General features: G+C 40.6%; 1 protein-coding gene across 9 annotated transcripts in view; it reads left to right on the top strand.

Moving 5' to 3' along the window:
• LOC122555777 (Rho guanine nucleotide exchange factor 4) overlaps window positions 1-19932 on the top strand; it is a 473424-nt gene that overhangs the window by 161601 nt on the left and 291891 nt on the right. For 2 of the 9 annotated variants that reach the window (XM_087993759.1, XM_043701908.2), the window contains exon 1: window positions 10734-11127. The exons of the other annotated variants lie outside the window; for them this stretch is intronic. In XM_087993759.1, coding sequence (XP_087849885.1) covers window positions 11089-11127 — 39 coding nt within the window. In that variant the 5' untranslated portion in view covers window positions 10734-11088. Of the gene's footprint in view, window positions 1-10733; window positions 11128-19932 lie in introns of those variants that run through there. 9 annotated transcript variants of the gene reach the window in all.

Below are 19932 nucleotides of genomic sequence, written 5' to 3'. Positions count from 1 at the left end.
AATCCATAAAAATGGCTGGTGTTTGTGTGATTGGGTGATTAAAATGCAAAGGTCTGAAATAGGAATCTAGCCTAGCTCAAATCCACCCACTTTGGTTTTATTGGAAATGGGGTAAGCGTGTTGATAGGGGTTGTGAGGCAATCAATCCACTTCTCAAGATGCAGTCAGTCAGTTGAAATGAAAACAGGAAGTGCTGGAGAAACTTAGCAGATCTGGCATTGAAATAACTGCACAGCAGATCTGACGGTAATCCATAACTCCTGCCCCCATTACGATCAACAACAACTCTTCAAATGACTAAACACTCCCTAAGTGATCACTGAAAGTCTAATTATGCTCCATCCATCCCCACACCTGCCTCTTAAACCTTCCCCCCAGCCCTCCACCAAATCATTACTTCAATTCTACAAAACTTTCCTAAACTGGGCTGCAGCCTTTCCTTGAATTTTCCTTATCCATCAGACAGCCAAGCCTGTCTATCAGGCTGGGTTTTGCTTTGGGTATCTTTTATATTTTACAAGTAAAACATGCATAGAGTTAAAATTCCATAACAGTCACGCAAATGTGAGCTTTTCAACTCTTAAATTCCACAGCCCAATCCAGTGACTATCACAGCCAATTGCTCAAACGTGACTGACTGAATGGGTGTTATGGCTCTAAACGTCTGGTTTTACTCATTAACAAAGCCAGGATTATTCTGTGGCAGAGCAATAATTCTGAGCAACCACATTAATGACTGCATTTTGTCAGCAGGCGCTTATTAAAGGAAGCCAGAAGGATTGTGGAGAATGTCTATTCAGATTTGCATACAATTATATGAATTAGGAGCAGGACGAAGCAAGTCACTCCTTTAAAGTTTACCTATCATTCTATAACATCATGGCTTATATGTTTGTGCACTAATTTCCACACTTCCAGCAACACACAATAATCTTCAATTCCCTTGCCTGACAAGAATCTACTTGTCTCTGCATTGAAACTATTCAAAGAGTCGAACTACACTGCCTTCTGAGGTAGAGAATTCCAAATTTGCATAATCTTCTCATCTCTCTCCTAAAAGGGAGACACTTAATTTTTAAACTTTGCTCTCTATTTCTGGGTTTACCACTTCCACTCATCAGGGTCATCTGGAATCTTCTACACTTCAATCAATTCAGCCCTTACTCTTCCACACTCAAGTGGAAATAAAACATAAAACAATCTGCTCAATCCAGGAATCGATCTATTTCCTGCTCCTCAGATGCTGCCTGACCTGCTGTGCTTTTCCAGCACCACTAATCTAGACTCCGCTTTGTGTCAACCACCTCCAGTACATTTGTATCCTTCCTGATTTCTTATTTGCACCGTTAATGGGCAAGACCTCTTGCTAACAGTGTAAGATTAGGTCTATCTCTAAGTTAATGACCCGTTACCAGTGACTGAATTTTAGTTCTAGGTATGTATAAACATGGACAATAAAAAAGAATTTACAGTCAGAATTTGGTTAGTTCAGTTCGTATCAGCATTGGTTCACTTCTAGTAATTTCACCTTAAATGATTGTTGGTTCAAATCTCACTTGAGTGTCACAAATCAGACTGACATTTCCTTGCAGTGTTATGGGAGTACTTCATTGTTGGTAGTGTCAGTTTCAGATGAAAAGTTAAAACAAAATCTCTACAGCCCTTTCAGATAGTTGTTAAAGATCTCATGATACTATGTGGAGAAGAGCAGGAGAATTCTGTTAGTATCTTGGCCAATATTCACCCTTCAACCAAAATCACAAAATCAGTTTGTGTGGCCACTATTCTATTGCAGTTTGTGGGACCTTAACGATATCATTCTTCGTTAAGTCTGTAAACCTCTCCAGCTCCATGCCTAGGTTTAAGATGTAGTGTCACTGGATGATTTACTGTAGGTTGACATTAGCAAGCATCCCCCTCCATCTTTGTAAATTACTCTCCCATCTGCTTTCTCACTTTCTCTCCAATATCCTTAAATGTGTTGACTTCATGACTACACCTTAGAATGTTCAACCACTAGAATGACATCAAAATTATCATATACATAACACTGAATTGTTTTGCATACATTCTATTCGAAATATAAGTGAGCAACAACTCCCATTAAAGTGGCATAGTTCATGATTATGGCTGAATTGAGCACCTGGCAAAAATTGAACCGCACACATGAAAGCACCAGGAGACAAGCTCAGAGTACAGAACTTCTTCACAATCAGTTTGTATTCATTATCGGGAAAGCAATAAGGCACAGCCATGTGACTAAAAGTAATCAATACAAGAATAAATAATACATCAGTTTACAGAGCTATTGTGTGTCTGTTAGCTTCCAGAGATAAATCTTCACAGTCACTATTACTGGAGATTTGGACTAGATACTTTGCACTGCTTTAATCTCAGCGCATAATTGCCTTCCTAGGAATCTTGTTGCACAGTGGGAGTGCCCCTGCATCTTGGCCTGAAGTTCTAGGTTCAATTCCTAGCTGTCTCAGAGATGTGTTTTAACGTGTCCTAACGCTACCCTAACCCTATTACAGGTTGCTTAAAATAACTTTAATTATTTTTCTCAATCTGGTAGTGATTTCTTTATCATCTGGTAAAGATTTCTTTATTAGCAGGAAGTAACCTTAACTTGTCACATGACAATGTAAACCTGATATCTGTCCTGCGCATACTACTATAAACATATATTTAATAAATTTTGAAAAATTACAATTATGAGACAACATCAGAATGTAAAATGCTGTCTCTCAAAGTACAGCACAGTTTCCTGGATGTATAAATTACATTGTATGCACTTGTGTAAAAGTTTCAAAGATGAAAATTGTAATCAAAATGTAGGAATTGTTTTTTTTTTAAACAAATATTTGCGAGAGCTTGAAAATACGCGCATTTCCTAGGTATGTACAGGAAGTTCTTTTAATACAGTGATAATGAGGGCTGCAAATGCTCAAAAGGGTAACATTTTACCAGGCTGTATAGTGAATTAACAGAAAGACTGTACGGGAAATCTTGAACTCAGTTCAATATAATCACAGGTGTATGTATTTGTCCAGGTCAAAGCAGTTGTTCTGCTCATGAAGTGTGACATTCTGTGAATGGATGTCCAGGATTCCTGGTGCAGAGAAATTGTTAGGCAGCCCATTCTGGTCAACGATTGGAGAAATCCAGCAAGGAAAAATAACCAAAAATATGAAACATCGGAAGTAAGAGCAGGAATGCCATTCCACGTATCAATTCTCCTTCATCATTTAACTAGATCATGGCTGATCTTTTACCTCAACACCATTTTCCCGCACTGTTCTCATTTCGTCTGATACCTTTAATATCTAGAAAGAAGAATAAAAGTAAAAATATGAATACAACAAGTTAAACCAAACAAAAAGGGGGCTATTTGAACCTGAAAGTTACTCAGGCAGCAGCCTCCCCAAGAAATAGCCTTACTTTAATATTTTAACGAGAGTCATAGAGACATACAGCATAGGAACAGACCCTTTGGTCCAGCTCGTCTGTGCTGACCAGTCATCCCAATCTGGCCTAGTCCCATTTGCCAGCATTTAGTCCATATCCCTGTAAATGCTTCCCATTCATATACCCATTCAGATGCTTCTTAAATGTTGCAATTGTCCTTGCCTCCACAACTTCCTCTGGCAGCTCATTCAATATATGCACCACCCTCTGCGTGATGAAGTTACCCCTCAGATCCTTTTTTAAATCTTTACCCTTTCACCTTAAACCTATGCCCTCTAGTTTTGGACTCACCCACCCTAGGAAAAAGACCTTGGCTATTCTGTGCTTTACCAGAATTGACTAACATTGCCAAACTGAAAATAAAGTTTTCTGAACACTTTTTGTTCATCACTGGGGACTGCATAAACAAAAAGGACAAAAACTCCTTTAAACAGCTTTTCACCAATTCACTGAGCATTATATTTATGTCCATTCTAGAGTAACTAAATATAAAGAAATTCTTTTGATACTTTACATAATTGAGTACTTAATTGGCTGTAAATCGCTTTGGAACCTCTTGAGGTCATGAAAAATGCTATATAAAAGCTACGTCAGTCTTTCTTTTATGTCTTTCCTCCTTCCTTTTTTTCCGAGCCAATGTGCCCTTCATCTGCACTGTGTCTATGAATGTCAATGCTCCAGTTCCTGGTTTACCATAACTATCCTAATTACTTAGATTGTACAGCTAACAATATTCAACTGACATTATCAAAAGGAGATAACCTGGGTTAATGCAAAGAAATCCCCCGAAATACTGGGAAACAAAGCAAATTTTGCATTAAGAAACTCAGATGTAGTGCCAATCATCTGCAACACAAGTATCTTTGTTCATGGAGGTTCTTCTGCAGACAAAAAGCAAATTAGCTGTTAGCACAATTCAGCTGAAGGAGATTCTCCATGCCTATAATCAGGGTGAAATGGAACTTTCAGGGCATTTCTTTCATGAAAACTTCTGGTTATTGTGGTGAAAAAAGGGCCAAAAGAAATGCCCATGATTTTTGTCATGATTTAATTAATCGGGTGATTTGTTTCAGTCCAATTTATTTCAATGTTATCAGTCTGCAAATTAACTCTAAAAGGTTTGCCAAAAACCTTTTACTAAATAATGGTACTCCTTGAAAAGCGTGCATTAAAATGAGTAAGAAGCAAATTTTATTCTCCCTCTCTCTGAGGCATTGCCTTGAGAGTGACGATGACTTGCTTAAGACAAAAATTGCTGAAGATCACAGCGGGTCAGGCAGCATCCATGAAGAGAAAGCAAGCTAATGTTTCGAGTCTAAATGACCTGGTCTGGTGAAGAGTCATCTAGACTTGAAATGTTAATTTGCTTTCTCTCCATGGATGCTGCTTGACCTGCTGTGATCTCTAATATTTTTTGTTTTCAGTACAGGATCCAGTGTCTGCAGGATCCAGTAATTTGCTCCTACATTGACTTGCTCAAGGTCTGGTATTGAGATGGCTGCTACGTACAACATGCAATCTGCAGACTTGGTCACATGTAGAGAGTGGGTACTGGTTGAAGGGTTGGTGGATAGGTTGTTCTGAAAGTTTGTGAACTCCCTCTGATGCCTCAAATTCTGCTCTGGACAGTCCTGGCCAAATCTCTCAATGTGTTCCGTGCCTTCCCAAATGAGGACACAGTTAAAAGTCGCACAACACCAGATTATACTTCAAGAGGTTTATCCAAATAAACCTGCTGGACTATAACCTGGTGTGTGATTTTAAACTTGTCCACCCAGATCAACACTGGCTCCTCCAAATCATGAATTCCCAAATGATTTTGGTTGACAAAAAGCCAGGGGCTTTTTTGATCATCAGGAATGTACAAAAGAATGTACCAGAGTGTTTCTACCTGGATGTCTTCTGCTGTAACCTCTTCCAAACAGGAACAGACCTCAGGAGTCTGGTGGGAGAATACATACAGCATGCTCCCCAGCATGGTTGGTTTTAAGTGATTAGCTCCTTGTTTCTCGGCAAGTTGGATGTGGAGAAGATGTTGCTGTTGAACTGTCGCTTTTGCCATCAAATGCGGAGGATCTTGCAAAGGTACTGCTTGATAATACTCCTACAATGCTTTAAGGTGTCTGCTGTAAGTTATGCAAGTCTCCAAAGCATATAGGATCATAGGCATCACTGCTGCATGGCAAATAAGACCACTGTTTTGCGTTTGATGTCATGGGAGGAGTGGTTTATGGCTAAAAGATTTATTTGAGGATGAATTGTAGACTTTTTTTTTGCTAAGCGTGAGTTCCATTGAGTTTTTAAGAGGGTTTTCCACTGTGAAGGCTAGTGGGTTTCTTGCTATAACTTACTGAACTTGCCTCATTATTGGACTGGCTGCCCAATATTCAGGTGCTCACCTCTCACGTGAACAGCATCCTAACTGACTGTCCCAAGTGGCTGACTGAACATGTCAAGCACCTAGTATCGGAGGATGCCCTTGAATTACTGCATTGGGACCTCCTGACTGAATGCGAGCCCCTTGGTTTGACAGAGGCCTGCTGATGACTATGACAAGTTTCCTGTCTTTGTGTCTGCACTAGTGGCAAGGCAAGACAGAAGTAATGTGAGCCTGGTAAATATGGTGCAACATAGTTTGGCATGGCAAGTATGCTGTGAGCATCGGGCAGATTCAGATTGGTTTGCGCAATGACAGTGAGGAAAGAGCCCAGAGATGCAGCCTGGCACTGTTCCTGAGCTGAATGGCATACCCCTGAGTGCACAGTGTCCTTGCTGCAGCATCATACAGACATCTAGTATTGCAACATTGAAGTGCAGAAGCATCCTGTTAGTGGATCAGAGATGTGCCGTGTACAGTAGATTGTTAGAGGCTGGCATACAGCTGGTGTTGAACCATCAATAGGGTGTCTAACAAGCTGTAATCCCCCTTATATACTAACTCACTGTTACCTAGAAAAAAACTTAGCACACCGCCCAAAAAGTGCTTAACAGGGGTGTGAGATACTCCTAACATTAAGAACGGCCTTGCTATAATTCTCACCTAATTCTCCCACATATCTCACCGTACCACATGTCATTCATAACCCTATAAGATTCTGCTGAAGTTTTTTGAAAATGTAATGGAAGGTCTATTTTTCATTTGATTTATAGAAGGAAAGAATGGCCAGTGAGCCGGAACTCAGCTTCTGTGTGAGCACACACCCTAGGATCATCTGCTGTCTGGAGTCTGGTAGTTTTGGTTTTATTACAACAATACTAGATATTTCTTACAATTGAAGCTGTTTGGGGTAATGTGGTGTACTGCAGCTCAGTCTGCAATCCTCATAGTGTTCAGTGGCTGGATTGTGGAAGACACGGTGCAGGTGATGGGTGCTTTCTTCATTTACGTCTTCACTTAAAGGGTGCTAATATCACTCAGCATCATCCATTTTCCTCAGAGTTGTTGAGGAGCAGGATATTTTAATTTTCACGTTGAGAGTCTTGTAACAGAAACACATTTAGGTGTATGCACTTGATTTCTCAATTCTTAGTATGCCTGAACAGAGGAGTTTTTCCCATTGTCCCATTTCCCAATGTTTATTTCTCAAACAATGACATTAAAATAGAATATTTGGTTGTATTTGCATTTTTTTATTGGACTTTGCAGTGTGCAAATTGTCATCAGTTTTATCTACATTACAACAATGACTGTAGTTCAAAGGTCCTTCATTGGCTGTTCAAACACTTTTGGACATCCTTAGTTGTATAAACCATGATTTCAATCTTTTTCTTACTAAAATCAAACTTTCTACCTTGAACGGATAGGAAGTTTCTTTCAAATGACTTGAACCTGGGACATTTAAATAACATCAAATGTAACTATTGCACCCAAAAGAAATGGAAATTACTCACAATTGAGCAACATCATGTTATCGCCTAAATATAAGTAAAACATTGAGATGTTAGAAATTATAAACAGAAACAGAAAATGCTGGAGAAATTCAGCAGGTGTGGAAGCATCTGTGAAGAGAAACATTTAAAATCCAGTGTGACTCTTCAGAACGACAAAAAGTTGGAAAGTGATGATTTTGATGCTGTTAGCAGAGTTGGAGGAGGAGCATGTTGAACATATGGTGAGGGTATCCGGAACAAAAGACAAAAAAGTACTGATAGTGGTAAAGGAGATGTAGAGAGAATCATTGCAAATGATAGGTGTGAAAAGGAGAAAATGTCTGCTGTGCAGAATGCAAAGCCAGCAAAACCAAACAGGGATGGGGTTGTAATCAAGAGGGAGGATAATCATCATGCTCTGAAGTTGCTTAACACGAAGTTGAGTTTCAAAGGCCGTAAAAGGCCTTAATAGAAAATGAGGTGCTGTTCCTGTCCTTGGCTTTCCAGGTTTGACTAGTGGCTCAGTGGTTAGCACTGCTGCCTCACAGTATCAGGGACATACGTTCGATTCCCATTCACGCTATAGTTGCAAGGGTTTCCTCCTGCAGTCTAAAGATGTATAGATGGATTGACCATGTTAAATTGCACCATGATGTGCAGGCTCAGTGGACTAGCCATGGGAAATACACAGTTACAGGGATAAGGTAGAGAGTTGGTCTGGGTGGAATGCCCTTTCAATGGTCACTGTAGACATGATGGGCCAAATGGCCTGCTTCTGCACTGTAGGTATTCTGAGACAGATTGCCTGCGTGTAACCAGCATTTTTATCACAGCAACACCTCTCTGCCTGTTGGAGGCACTATTGCTCTCTATTCCTTTTTGCAACATTGACTGCTCGCCTGTTAAATGCACAAATATGTTCATGGAAGCTGCAGATTTGTACAAGCTATCAAGTATAGCTGCATAACCTGCATAGCCAACAAACTTGATTCCAAAATGAGTTCCTACAATCCATTTTTAATTCATAACAATATTTATTTTTTATAAATTGACTTAACAAAGGTTGACAGAATATTTCAATGTGACCTTTATAGAAATCTTTTAATTGAGCATAAAAAGGCTGCTGAACTTAGTTTTCTTCATTAATGAAAACAAAATTGCTACTTTCATCATTTGCCCCTTTCAAAAGGCAAACAACTTATAGTTTTGTAAAAAAAATCGTTTAGAAGAATGAGACTTGAGCCTTGCCTTAATATTAATAAGAAGTCACTTTCCTTTGACATGTTTTTGCCATTTGTAATTGACCGGACTGAAAGTGGGAAAGCTACCCCAGGCCTTCTGTCAATCTGAACCTGTAATCAGCTGCAGAAAGGTGTGTGCAGGCTGCAGAGCATGACTTACTTGTCTATGCCCTCCTTTCTCTCTCTCCCTATGAGAAGACATGACTCTCTGTTGCCTCATTTGGCACCTTCCCAGTTGACTGAACCAAAGTCACAAACAATTCTGTGGAAAGCTGTGCACTGCTGAACCAGTGTGCGACCTCATGGGTCTGCTCCTTACCCATCCTTTTATTTAACTGTATTTTACAGCTCAAAATATATAATTAAGAAGAAAGACAAACATGATTGGCAATTTTTTAATATGTTAACTCCTGCTCATGTTTAAATTATCAACGTCGTAAGCATTTCAATAAATTCAGTCTTCATACTATATCTCGACCATGCCATAGTATTGAGTCCTCCATCTCCCCACCTCCCTATCACCACTTGACTATAACTATTTAGATTCAGATAGACTCTCAGGCTGCATGTTCTTCCATCACTGACAATTATAAATAAGGGTAACCAATAGCCTAGTGGTATTATTGCTGGATTATTTTTCCCGAGTCCCAGGTAGTATTCTGGGTGCCTGGTTTTGAATCCTGTCATAGCAGATGGTGGAACTTAATTTCAGTTTTAAAAAAAATGGAATTAAGAATCTAATAATGACCATGAATCCATTGTCAACTGTCAGGAAAACCCATCTGGATCACTACTCTCCTTTAGAGAAGGAAGTTGCCATTCTTACCCTGTCTGGCCTTCATGTGACTCGACCTACTGCAATGTGGTTGATTCTTAACTGCCCTCTGGGCAATTAGGGATGGGCAATAAATGCTGCCTGGCCAGCAACATCCGCATCCAATGAATTAATTAAAAAAATTATAAAATCATACAGAATAGGAGACCATTCAGCCCATCATATGTCTGCTCTTTGAAATCTCTGTCAAATTAGTCATTGTATTCCGGGCTCTGTAATTTTTTCAAGCATATATCCAATTCTCTTTCAAAAGTTATTATTGAATCTAGTTCCATCACCCTTTCAGGCAGTATGTTCGGGATCAGGCCACTTCGCTGTATGAAGGGAATTCTTATCCTCTCTCCCTGCGTTGTCTGCCAATTATCTCAAATCTCTGTCTGCTTATTGACCCTCTTGCCAATGGAAGCAGTTCTTACCCATTTACTCCGTAAAACCTCCTGGTAATTTTGAACGCCTCTGTTGAATCTCACAAAGAAGGTACTGTTTACAAAATTGGCTCCACTCTGTAATTCTGAGGCCACGATAACAGTCATTGAGAGGAAGGGGCAAGACCCATTGTTCGGACATTCAGTGAAATACTCAGTACTGCCATCCAGGTGTATCACCATTGATGTTTTTTTGAACAAATGAATGCAAATCAAATAAATTCTGCTGGAAATGGGCGGCAGCGAGAAGATGAATTGGAGCTGTGTTTTTTTTTTCTAGTTCTGTTCAAAGTTTTATATGAACTAGATATTGACAGCATTAATGTCATAAGACTGACTATATTTTAAATGACCCAGTAGTGTGCATTCCCACCTCTGACTCAGAGGTTCAAGTCCCACTGCAGGTCTTGTTCACAAAAATCTATATTGACATTCCAGGTCATAACTACTGGATTGCTAGACGGCCTGGGTGTCATTCAAATAAGGTGTTTGATGTAACCCTGTTATGTTCGCACAGGGGTATGGGATCGAACACATGACACGATTTTGAAAACTTTTTTCAAAGTTTCTTCAAAAATGCTTTTCTCTCCACTTACACCACGAAAACAAATCCATGCTGGTGGTGAAAGTTTGCAATGTGCAGATTATCAGCTGCACACTGTAACTGTATAAAGGTATTTCATTAGCTGCGGAGCACTTAGGGAGAGCTAAAGTTGTGAAAGGTGCTACGGAAATGAGTTTGGATAATGTTCTAAATTTGACACACACATCCAACATCTACCGACATGTAAAATATCTAAACATAATACGGGACACACCTTAGCCCCAGCAACAATTCCTAAGTCACTTCCTTAAAAAATAATGACATGAAATTCCCAGTTGTCGAAAACGGCCTCTCTCTGACCGGGTCGCTCACATTCCATCAGACTGTGTTTTCTGCAGTTTAATTATATGCTCAGTCAAAACCACAATCTTAAATTTGTATAAGATTACACTGAGCACATTTTTTTCCCAGCCCCGCATCGCTTGCACACAGCAACTGCTTTGCAAAGGGGAAACAGATAAGCTCTAATCATTATGCAACTCCTTAATGTAAGCTCCTGGCACAGCTCACGCACAAGCTCCAGGACTAAGTCCGTCCAAAATAGTAACAATCAACACCATCTAACGAAGGGACAGCAGGAGGTCGGCAATTGAGACGAGCCGTGTATGTTTCTTAGACAGACTTTCTGAGATTCACAGGAAAAGAATGCTCAGTGTCATCTATTTCATGCGGACACTGTTCAAGGTAAGTTGCTGTTTCATGTTAAGTTTGCTAGCAGTCACCCGAGTCGGGGAGTGCTGCCAAGGTTGTGTTCAGAGAGCGACAGAACGGGGAGTTTGCCTCTTTCTTTCAGGCATGCTCCCAGATTTCCGGACTGTGAGTCGGTGAGAGGGCGCTGGCCTGATCACTTTGGCCATCAGAGACGGAGGTTTAGAAGCTGCGATGTCCTGTGGCTCCCACGTTGCTCTGTTGTGACATGTTGATTTATCCCACTGGCAAACAACACATCGCAACGTTGATTGTCGAACTGCAGGACAACAGCGTTTCTCTTTTTGTTCTCACTCTCTCTCTCTCTGTCTCTCTCTCTCAAACTTGGCTCGTTTGGATGTGATCCATATGGACTTCAGTAAGGCGTTCGACAAGATTCCCCATGGGAGACTGATTAGCAAGGTTAGATCTCATGGAATACAGGGAGAACTAGCCATTTGGATACAGAACTGGCTCAAAGGTAGAAGACAGAGGGTGGTGGTGGAGGGTTGTTTTTCAGACTGGAGGCCTGTGACCAGTGGAGTGCCACAAGGATCGGTGCTGGGTCCTCTACTTTTTGTCATTTACATAAATGATTTGGATGCGAGCATAAGAGGTACAGTTAGTAAGTTTGCAGATGACACCAAAATTGGAGGTGTAGTGGACAGCGAAGAGGGTTACCTCAGATTACAACAGGATCTGGACCATATGGGCCAATGGGCTTAGAAGTGGCAAATGGAGTTTAGTTCAGATAAATGCGAGGTGCTACATTTTGGGAAAGCAAATCTTAGCAGGACTTATACACTTAATGGTAAGGTCCTAGGGAGCATTGCTGAACAAAGAGACCTTGGGGTGCAGGTTCATAGCTCCTTGAAAGTGGAGTCGCAGGTGGATAGGATAGTGAAGAAGGTGTTTGGTATGTTTTCCTTTATTGGTCAGAGTATTGAGTAAAGGAGTTGGGAGGTCATGTTGCGGCTGTACAGGACATTGGTTCGGCCACTGTTGGAATATTGCATGCAATTCTGGCCTCCTTCCTATCGGAAAGATGTTGTGAAACTTGAAAGGGTTCAGAAATGATTTACAAGGATGTTGCCAGAGTTGAAGGATTTGAGCTACAGGGAGAGGCTAAACAGGCTGGGGCTGTTTTCCCTGGAGCATCGCAGGCTGAGGGGTGACCTTATAGAGGTTTACAAAATTATGAGAGGCATGGATAGGATAAATAGGCAAAGTCTTTTCCCTGGGGTAGGGGAGTCCAGAACCAGAGGGCATAGGTTTAGGGTGAGAGGGGAAAGATATAAAATAGACCTAAGAGGCAACCTTTTCACGCAGAATGGTACGTGTATGGAATGAGCTGCCAGAGGATGTGTTACAATTGCAACATTTAAGAGGCATTTGGATGGGTATATGAATAGGAAGGGTTTGGAGGGATATGGGCCGGGTGCTGGCAGGTGGGACTAGATTGGGTTGGGATATCTGGTCGGCATGGATGGGTTGGACTGAAGGGTCTGTTTCCATGCTGTACATCTCTATGACTCTATGACAGGTACAGAGTGTGCCCAGAATTGACAACAGTTCGCATCTGGAGAGTTGACCCATCGGAAACTAAAACTAGTGCCTCTACACCACATAAACGTGATAGATTCTGTTTCTATTATGCAGATACAGTAAGGCGTAAGAGTTGTCAATACCTCATTATAGAAGTATGAACGCTTTTACGTACCATATTTTGACTCACTATCGGGTTATACTGTTTATTCTATTGAATGGGCAGGGCTTTTATAGAAAGACTGTCACCAGTCAAAACAGGCTTGTTCATGCCAGAACAGGCTAGGCTGCCATAACATACAACACCCATTCATCAGCTTCAACTTTTATTCCCTTTATCATCAACACAAAGTAGCAGCACTGTTTACCCTCTGTCAAACATACTGCAGTAAATGACTCAGTCTCCTTTGACAGCATCTGTTGCGACCTTTATCACAAGTTCACCTGAACTATAAGGGCAGGGGATGTGTAGGGACCCTACCTTGGCCAGGCAACCACAAAACGTCAGGTTAGGCATGCGTTATCCGAATGAATCAGCTGTTGCTGGGCAAAGAGAAATTTGTATCAAGGATTACTGTGGAGCAGAATGTGAAGGAAATTCATTTCACAGAGATGATGTAACTGAGATGTACTAGTTTTGTGTTAAGCTGGTGCTGGTGAAATCAAAATTGATTTATTGTCTGATACTTTACATTTATTTAATAAATTTTGCACGTAGCTTCTGTAGGCTTCCATCAAAACTATTCAGATTTGCAGACTGCAACATGTGTGTAAAAGTGCATCTTGTTACAGGAAGGCAAGCTCCCTGATTAATCTGTCAGACATCATCTGCTCCCAAACCGGCACCTTATTTCCATTGCAGACACCATGGCACAAATATATCATGGAGGATATCTAAGATAACATTACATTGGACAAACAGGCAGAAAACTAGCCACTGGGATACATGAACGTCAACTAGCCACAAAAAGACATGACCCATTCTCACTGGTATCCTTACCTACAGATGAGGAAGGACACCACTCGACTGGGGCAACACATCCATCCTAGGAGAAGCCAAACAGAGATCCGCATGAGAATTCCGAAAAGCATGGCATTCCAACCAGAAGTCTGTCAACAAACACATTGACTTGGATCCCATTTACCACCACTGAGAAGAAGAACATGAAATGACATCACCACAGAGAATGACATCACCGTGTGAAATGACATCACCAACCCAAGGAAACCTAAACACACAAATAGAAAATGGGCCATGCCACCAGTACATCACGCGGAGGCTCACTGATTATGTTACCTCGTATGGTGACGAAATGTCTGAAAACAAAACTTCCAGCTCAGCAAGCAAATCTACATCCAGAACCTCAACCTGAGCTACAAATCTTCTCAAAACTCGTCAATATCAGAGGGCAAGATCTCTCTTGAACAAGTGTGACCATTGTGTTGGTTCATACTCTGAAATTTGTGCTGTTTTATTTTGATACTCGCTTTAAAAATTAAAATCACCAGCATCCTCAATGAGGCATGAAGACATGAGGATTCGTGCTATATTTCGAAGGGATTATCTTTGATCATATGAAAGAAATTTAAGTTAGAGTACTTTGTACTAATTTCAAATCCTGGACCATTTATTTTATTGAACACAGCTATATAAATTGGCTCAAGAATGCAACATTGTTTTTCTAGATTTCATCAGCACTTAGTACTCAAATCAGAGATAAATGCATGTAAGTTGTTTGGTGACCAGTGGACTTGCACACTCTCATGTGATGTATTCCAAACAACTAATTCAATGGTGTCTCTTTAGCAAATTGATAAATGTTAATTTGTATTTAGTATGTGTAACTGCATTTTAAGCAAATTTACTGCTGATTCCCGTTAACTGATTAAACAGTCAAACAAAGGTGTATTGAAAATACACCTTTGTGGACATTTTCATTGGTGTGTTGTACATTGGTGCTTTTGGACAAGGGTTTGTGCTGAAACTACTCTCTTATGGATACAAAGGAGATTGTTGGGGTATAAATCCCTTTCCTGGTGCAGATTAGTTTTTTTCATTCTCCCCTTCAGTTTGAAACAACTTGGTTCAGGAATATTTGTCTGAAATGAAAAAAATTGGCATGAAGGACACATCTCGAGATTTTGGATGGAACCTTTACACCTTCCATTCTGTGTGAAACCTGGAATTGGGACTCTTAAACGGTGGAGCAAGTTCAGCCGCTAGCCAAATAGGGCTAGAAAGGAGAGTTCTTCTTCACAAACTACAAACAAACCAGATTTGTAACAATCACCATGAAGAGGAAGAAAAAGAGCTTGCATTTAGTTCGTACCATGCAAAAGATCCAAAATCCTTTGCAGTTAAATTGTACCTACTGTTAGGTAGAAGAAATGTAAGTTGAGTGTGAATCTAATTGCAGCTAAATCCCACAAACACCCAGTCTGTTTCAGTGATGTTGGTTAACTCCCCTGTTTGTGACAGAAGATCTTATGTGATAAGTTAAGAAAGCAGAAAAAAACCTTGGTTTAAGGTCTCATTTGAAAGATACCACATCTGACATTATCACCCTCAGACAATATTGTACTGAGATATTCGGCTAAATTTTGTACTCCATTGTTGGAGAGGGACTTGAACTCATATCTTCCTAATTAACAAATAGTAACACTACCATTGAGCTAAGGCTGACTTCTAAGAATGACAAAGAAATAACTCCGAGCAAAGTTAAAAATCGCACAACACCAGGTTGTGGTCCAACAGGTTTATTTGGAAGTACTAACTTTCAGAGCGCTGCTCCTTCATCAGGTAGCTACCGAATGAAGGAGCGGTGCTCTGAAAACTTGTATTTCCAAATAAGCCTGATGGACTGAAACCTTATGTTGTGTGATTTTTAACTTTGTTCATTCCAGTCCAACACCACTACCTCCACATCGTAACTAAGGGCAAGATAAGCCAAAGTAGAAATTAGGCAAATTTTAGTTATTTATCATCTTAAACAATTGGATCATTTAGCATAAATCAAGATCATTTTTATGAGTGTTAAAAGATTTATAAAAGGTCTCGAAGATCATAAAAAGGTTAGGATGGTTGAAATAGTAATATTATTTTTGTTGGTTCGTAAGATACAGAATTAAGATAATGACAAAAATAATTGAAGATGTTTGGAAAATGTCTTTAAGCAAATAATTTTTTACCATAAAGTGTGTTGAAACAAAGTCCGTGAGTGCAGGAAAGGCTCTGGCATTTTGCCAGAACACTTTGCTTGTAACCACAGATGTGCATGTCCTATAGCTACACAGGGAGATTTTGTGTTCACATGGACATGAATCATTCGGCTCTTAGCTTGCTTTGTTAGTGCTCACTCACTCTGCCCATACTTGGAGGCTGCCAGCCTCTATGTACCTCACAATGTTTTTTAAGTGCACACTGATTGACTTCAGAACTGACTTGTAGGCTGTCAGCTTTCCTTATGGGCCACATTGCTGTTTTTGGTGCACAATCTTTATTGCTCAGTCCAGGCTGCTAGTCATCGTGGCTTTTATTGCTGTTTAGCACAGAGGAAGAGGCAAGTAGCTTGTTATGGTGGAGAGCACTGAACAGTCAATCAGTTAGTGAGCGAGGCATTGGACATATTGCTATGGCAACTGTGCTGTGTCAATGCCAGCAGTTTACACAGCAAATACATTTCATGCATTTCAAGCAAATGTCCACACCTGTAAGTTAAAAGGCTACAGTGCTTAGTGGAATGAAAGGTGACTGCAGTCGGTCAAGGGACTTTGCCACAGTCAGTTAAGGGACTGATCCAGTTCCAGTCCCAGTGGTTGCCAAAGCCAGTCAGGTGCTCAGTCCTACCCGGGTCCAGGGATCCGTGCCCTTGAAACCTGTGGATTTGGCCGTGGTCACTCCTGCATGTTCCATCAGTCCAGGAGTTACAGTTAAGTCTGTTGGGAGGCTGTAAGATATCAGTTAAGTGGAAGAGTTCAGTTTTGCTTACATCAGATAAATGGAGGATTGGATATGATTGAAATGGATAGAAGAGCAGGTAGTGATGATGCATGAATGATGATAAAGTGACCCCAGTGAGTGTGTAGGAAGTGCAGCATGCAGGAAGCATTAGTAATTTGGAAGGGTCAGGTGGGTGAGGACCATTGAGTGGTTATGATGCACACAGTGCAGAGCCTTATTGTTGATGAGAGTGAGATGTGTGCTTGCAGTGGCAAAGTTAGAGTGAGTGTAAGGCTGCAAAGAGATATGGGAGCACTCACCATTGAGCAGTGCAGATCATTGAAGTTTTTACTGATGCTTTTCGTACAGATCACAGCACTGATCTGGCCTGGAATCAATGAGCAAGTCACTGGCTCTGGCAGCATGCTCCTCTTTGGTAGTCCACTGGAAAAAAGGGTTACCCACCTCTCCAACAGCCCATCCCCCAACTTCTCCAAGTCTTTGTGAAAAAGAGAGATTGCTCAGCTTTTCTTCTGCGTCTTGTATCCAGTCATAACAGTTGAGCACCAGCGTGAGGGCTATTTCTCAGCTTGCTGTGTGTGGCTGGGCTTTAAATATAGCACTACAGGCATGACATTAGAAGGTCCAGGCAGTAGCGACCATTACGTGACTTCCCAAGAAAAGTGCACAAGAACTGGGTTGTGTAATTAATGAGGTGAAGACTGGAAGATCATGTGAAAACAAAACTCCAAGTCATGATAGACCAAGCATCATAAAACTCACTCAACAAAATGCTTGAACTGTAACTGGGGAGGCAATGGCTTCAGTGATATCATCACTGGACTGTTAATCTAGAGATCTAAGTAAAGTTCTGGGGAGCCAGGTTCGAATCCCACCGTAGCTGATGGTGGAATTTGAATTCAATAAAAAAATCTGGAATTAAGAGTCTAATGATGACCATGTTGATTGTTGGAAAAACCTGTCTGGTTCACTAATGTCCTCTAGGGAATGAAGCTGCCATTTGTACCTGGTCTGGCCTACATGGGACTCCAGATCCACAGCAATGTGATTGATTCTTAATGCACTCTAAACAATCAGGGATGGGCAATAAACGCTGCCTCGCCAGGGATACCTTTCTCCTCTAAATGAATAAAAATGGGGGAAATTCTATCTTCTAGATTCTTTTGGGTGGAAAAAAGGATAATTACTTAAAAAGTACTATTGGATATAATGTGGAATGAGCAACAAAGATATTTTATAAGAATTTTGGGGCAAGAGGTTAACAGGGGAAACAGTAGGACAAGGGTTAGGGATAAAGTGGCAATTTGTGTGTGGAACCTGAAGATGTGGGTGAGGTTTTGAATGAGCAATTTGCGTCAGTATTCACTATAGAACAAGGTGGTGTAGGTATGTAAATTAAGGAGGAGACCTTAATCATTGAGAGGATGACATTTTAGCTGCTTTAGCAAGGTATAATTTGGATAAATCTCCAGCCCTTTTCAGCTGCATCCCAGGCTACTGTGGGAGGAAAGGGAGAAAATTGCAAATTTCAAATTCTCTATGGCAGACTTGTCAGAAGACTAGAACACAGCTAATGTGGTATCATTATTCAAGAAGGTTGGTAGGGATCAAGCAGGGAACTACAGTCTATCATCAGTGGTAGGGAAATCTATGGAGATTCTGAGGAGCAGAATTAATCTCCATTTGGAGAGGCATGGATTAATCAATGATAGTATTCTTGCGGAAAAACGTGTCACAAACTTGAGTGAATATTTTGAGAAGGTAATTAGATGTGTTGTTGAGGGCAGTGAAATTTATGTAATGTTGATGGGTTTCAGTAAAAATTTTGACATGGAAGACAGTTCAAGAATGTAAGAGCCCTTGAAACCCAAGGCAATTTGGCAAATTGGATCTAAAATTGGCTATCTGGTAGGAGGCAGAGTGTGCTGGTTGAAGATCATTTATTTGACTGGAAGCCAGTGTTCACTGCTATATTGTAGGGTTTCTTGCTGGGATCCTTCCTGTTGATAACGTAAATTAATGATCTAGCCACAAATGTAGCAAGTTTAATCAGTGAGTTTGCAGATGGTGTGATATATCATGAAGAAGAAGGTCTTTGTCTATAGGACTGTATAGGCGGGATGGTCTGATGGGCGGACAGTGGCAGATATAGCTTAAACTTGATAAGTGTAAAGTGATGTAGTTTTTTAGGAGTAACGAGGCAAGTAAATACACAATAAATGATAGGAACCTGGGACCTGAGGAGTAGTGAGGATCAGAGGGACCTTGGTATGCATGCCCATAGATTCATGAAGACATAGGTACAGGTGGATAAGGTGGTTAAGAATGCATGTGAGATTAATGTTTTTTTTTGGTCGAGACATTGAATACAAGAACAAGGGGGTTATGATAGAGCTGTATAATAATGTTATTAGGCCTTAGCTGGAGTAATGTGTATAGTTCTGGACACCACACTAAAGAAATGATGTGATTGCACTGGAGGTGGTACAGAGGAGATTCACCAGGATGTTGTTCAGGCTGGAGTGTGTCAGTTATGAAATGTTTCTACTTAGGCTGGGGTTGTTTTCTTTGGAGCAGAGAAAGTTGAGGGTGGTCTGATTTAGGCCCACAAAATTATTAAGGGTAGTGATGAGTAGATGGGTAGTTAGTCAGAACTTCTCCCTTTCATGGAGGGTAATTGCCAGGGACATAGATTTAAGATAAGGAGCAGAGGGGATATATGGCATGTTTTTCACTCCACATACTGGGAAATGGAGATTAATTGGGTATTTATTTGATGACTGGGTCAGGCACAATGGTTAAAGGGCTATTCCATGCTGGAATACTCTGACTCCATGACTCCAGCGGAATTAAACCAAGTTGTCTATTTGGAGGTAAGTATCAGTACAGAGCTGATGGGTCAAATGGCATCTTTCCATTTTGTAGTATTCCCTGATCACACAGTGTAGATCTCCCCAAAAATGATGTGCATTTTCAAAATCAGTATTGAGTGACGTATTAAGGCAACATAGTGTTTGGAGATATTCTTTAGTGTTAGCTTGGAATTAAATAACTATCAAATAAAAGTTAATTGGCTTGTATAGAACATGAATATTGCAGATAAGTGAGGGATCCATCTTGGAAGACTAAAGACATGTGTTTAAGGCTTGCACTTTTTCTGAATTAGCTGGAAGAATGGAGAGGCTACAGTTCCAAAACTCTTTGTCATGGTAATGCCTTGGCTAATCAGAGTCAACTTACAAAACAATCAGTATCCTGTCTTTCCTGCATCATAGCTTGCTGTGACCATTTGAAAT

The sequence above is a fragment of the Chiloscyllium plagiosum genome, unplaced genomic scaffold (genome assembly GCF_037043375.1).
Source record: "Chiloscyllium plagiosum isolate Xiang-an unplaced genomic scaffold, Cpla_swu_hap1 HiC_scaffold_13, whole genome shotgun sequence".
In the NCBI taxonomy this organism is placed as follows: Eukaryota; Metazoa; Chordata; class Chondrichthyes; order Orectolobiformes; family Hemiscylliidae; genus Chiloscyllium; species Chiloscyllium plagiosum.
Note: the sequence above shows the minus strand (reverse complement) of the source record. Positions and strands in the feature narration are given on the sequence as shown.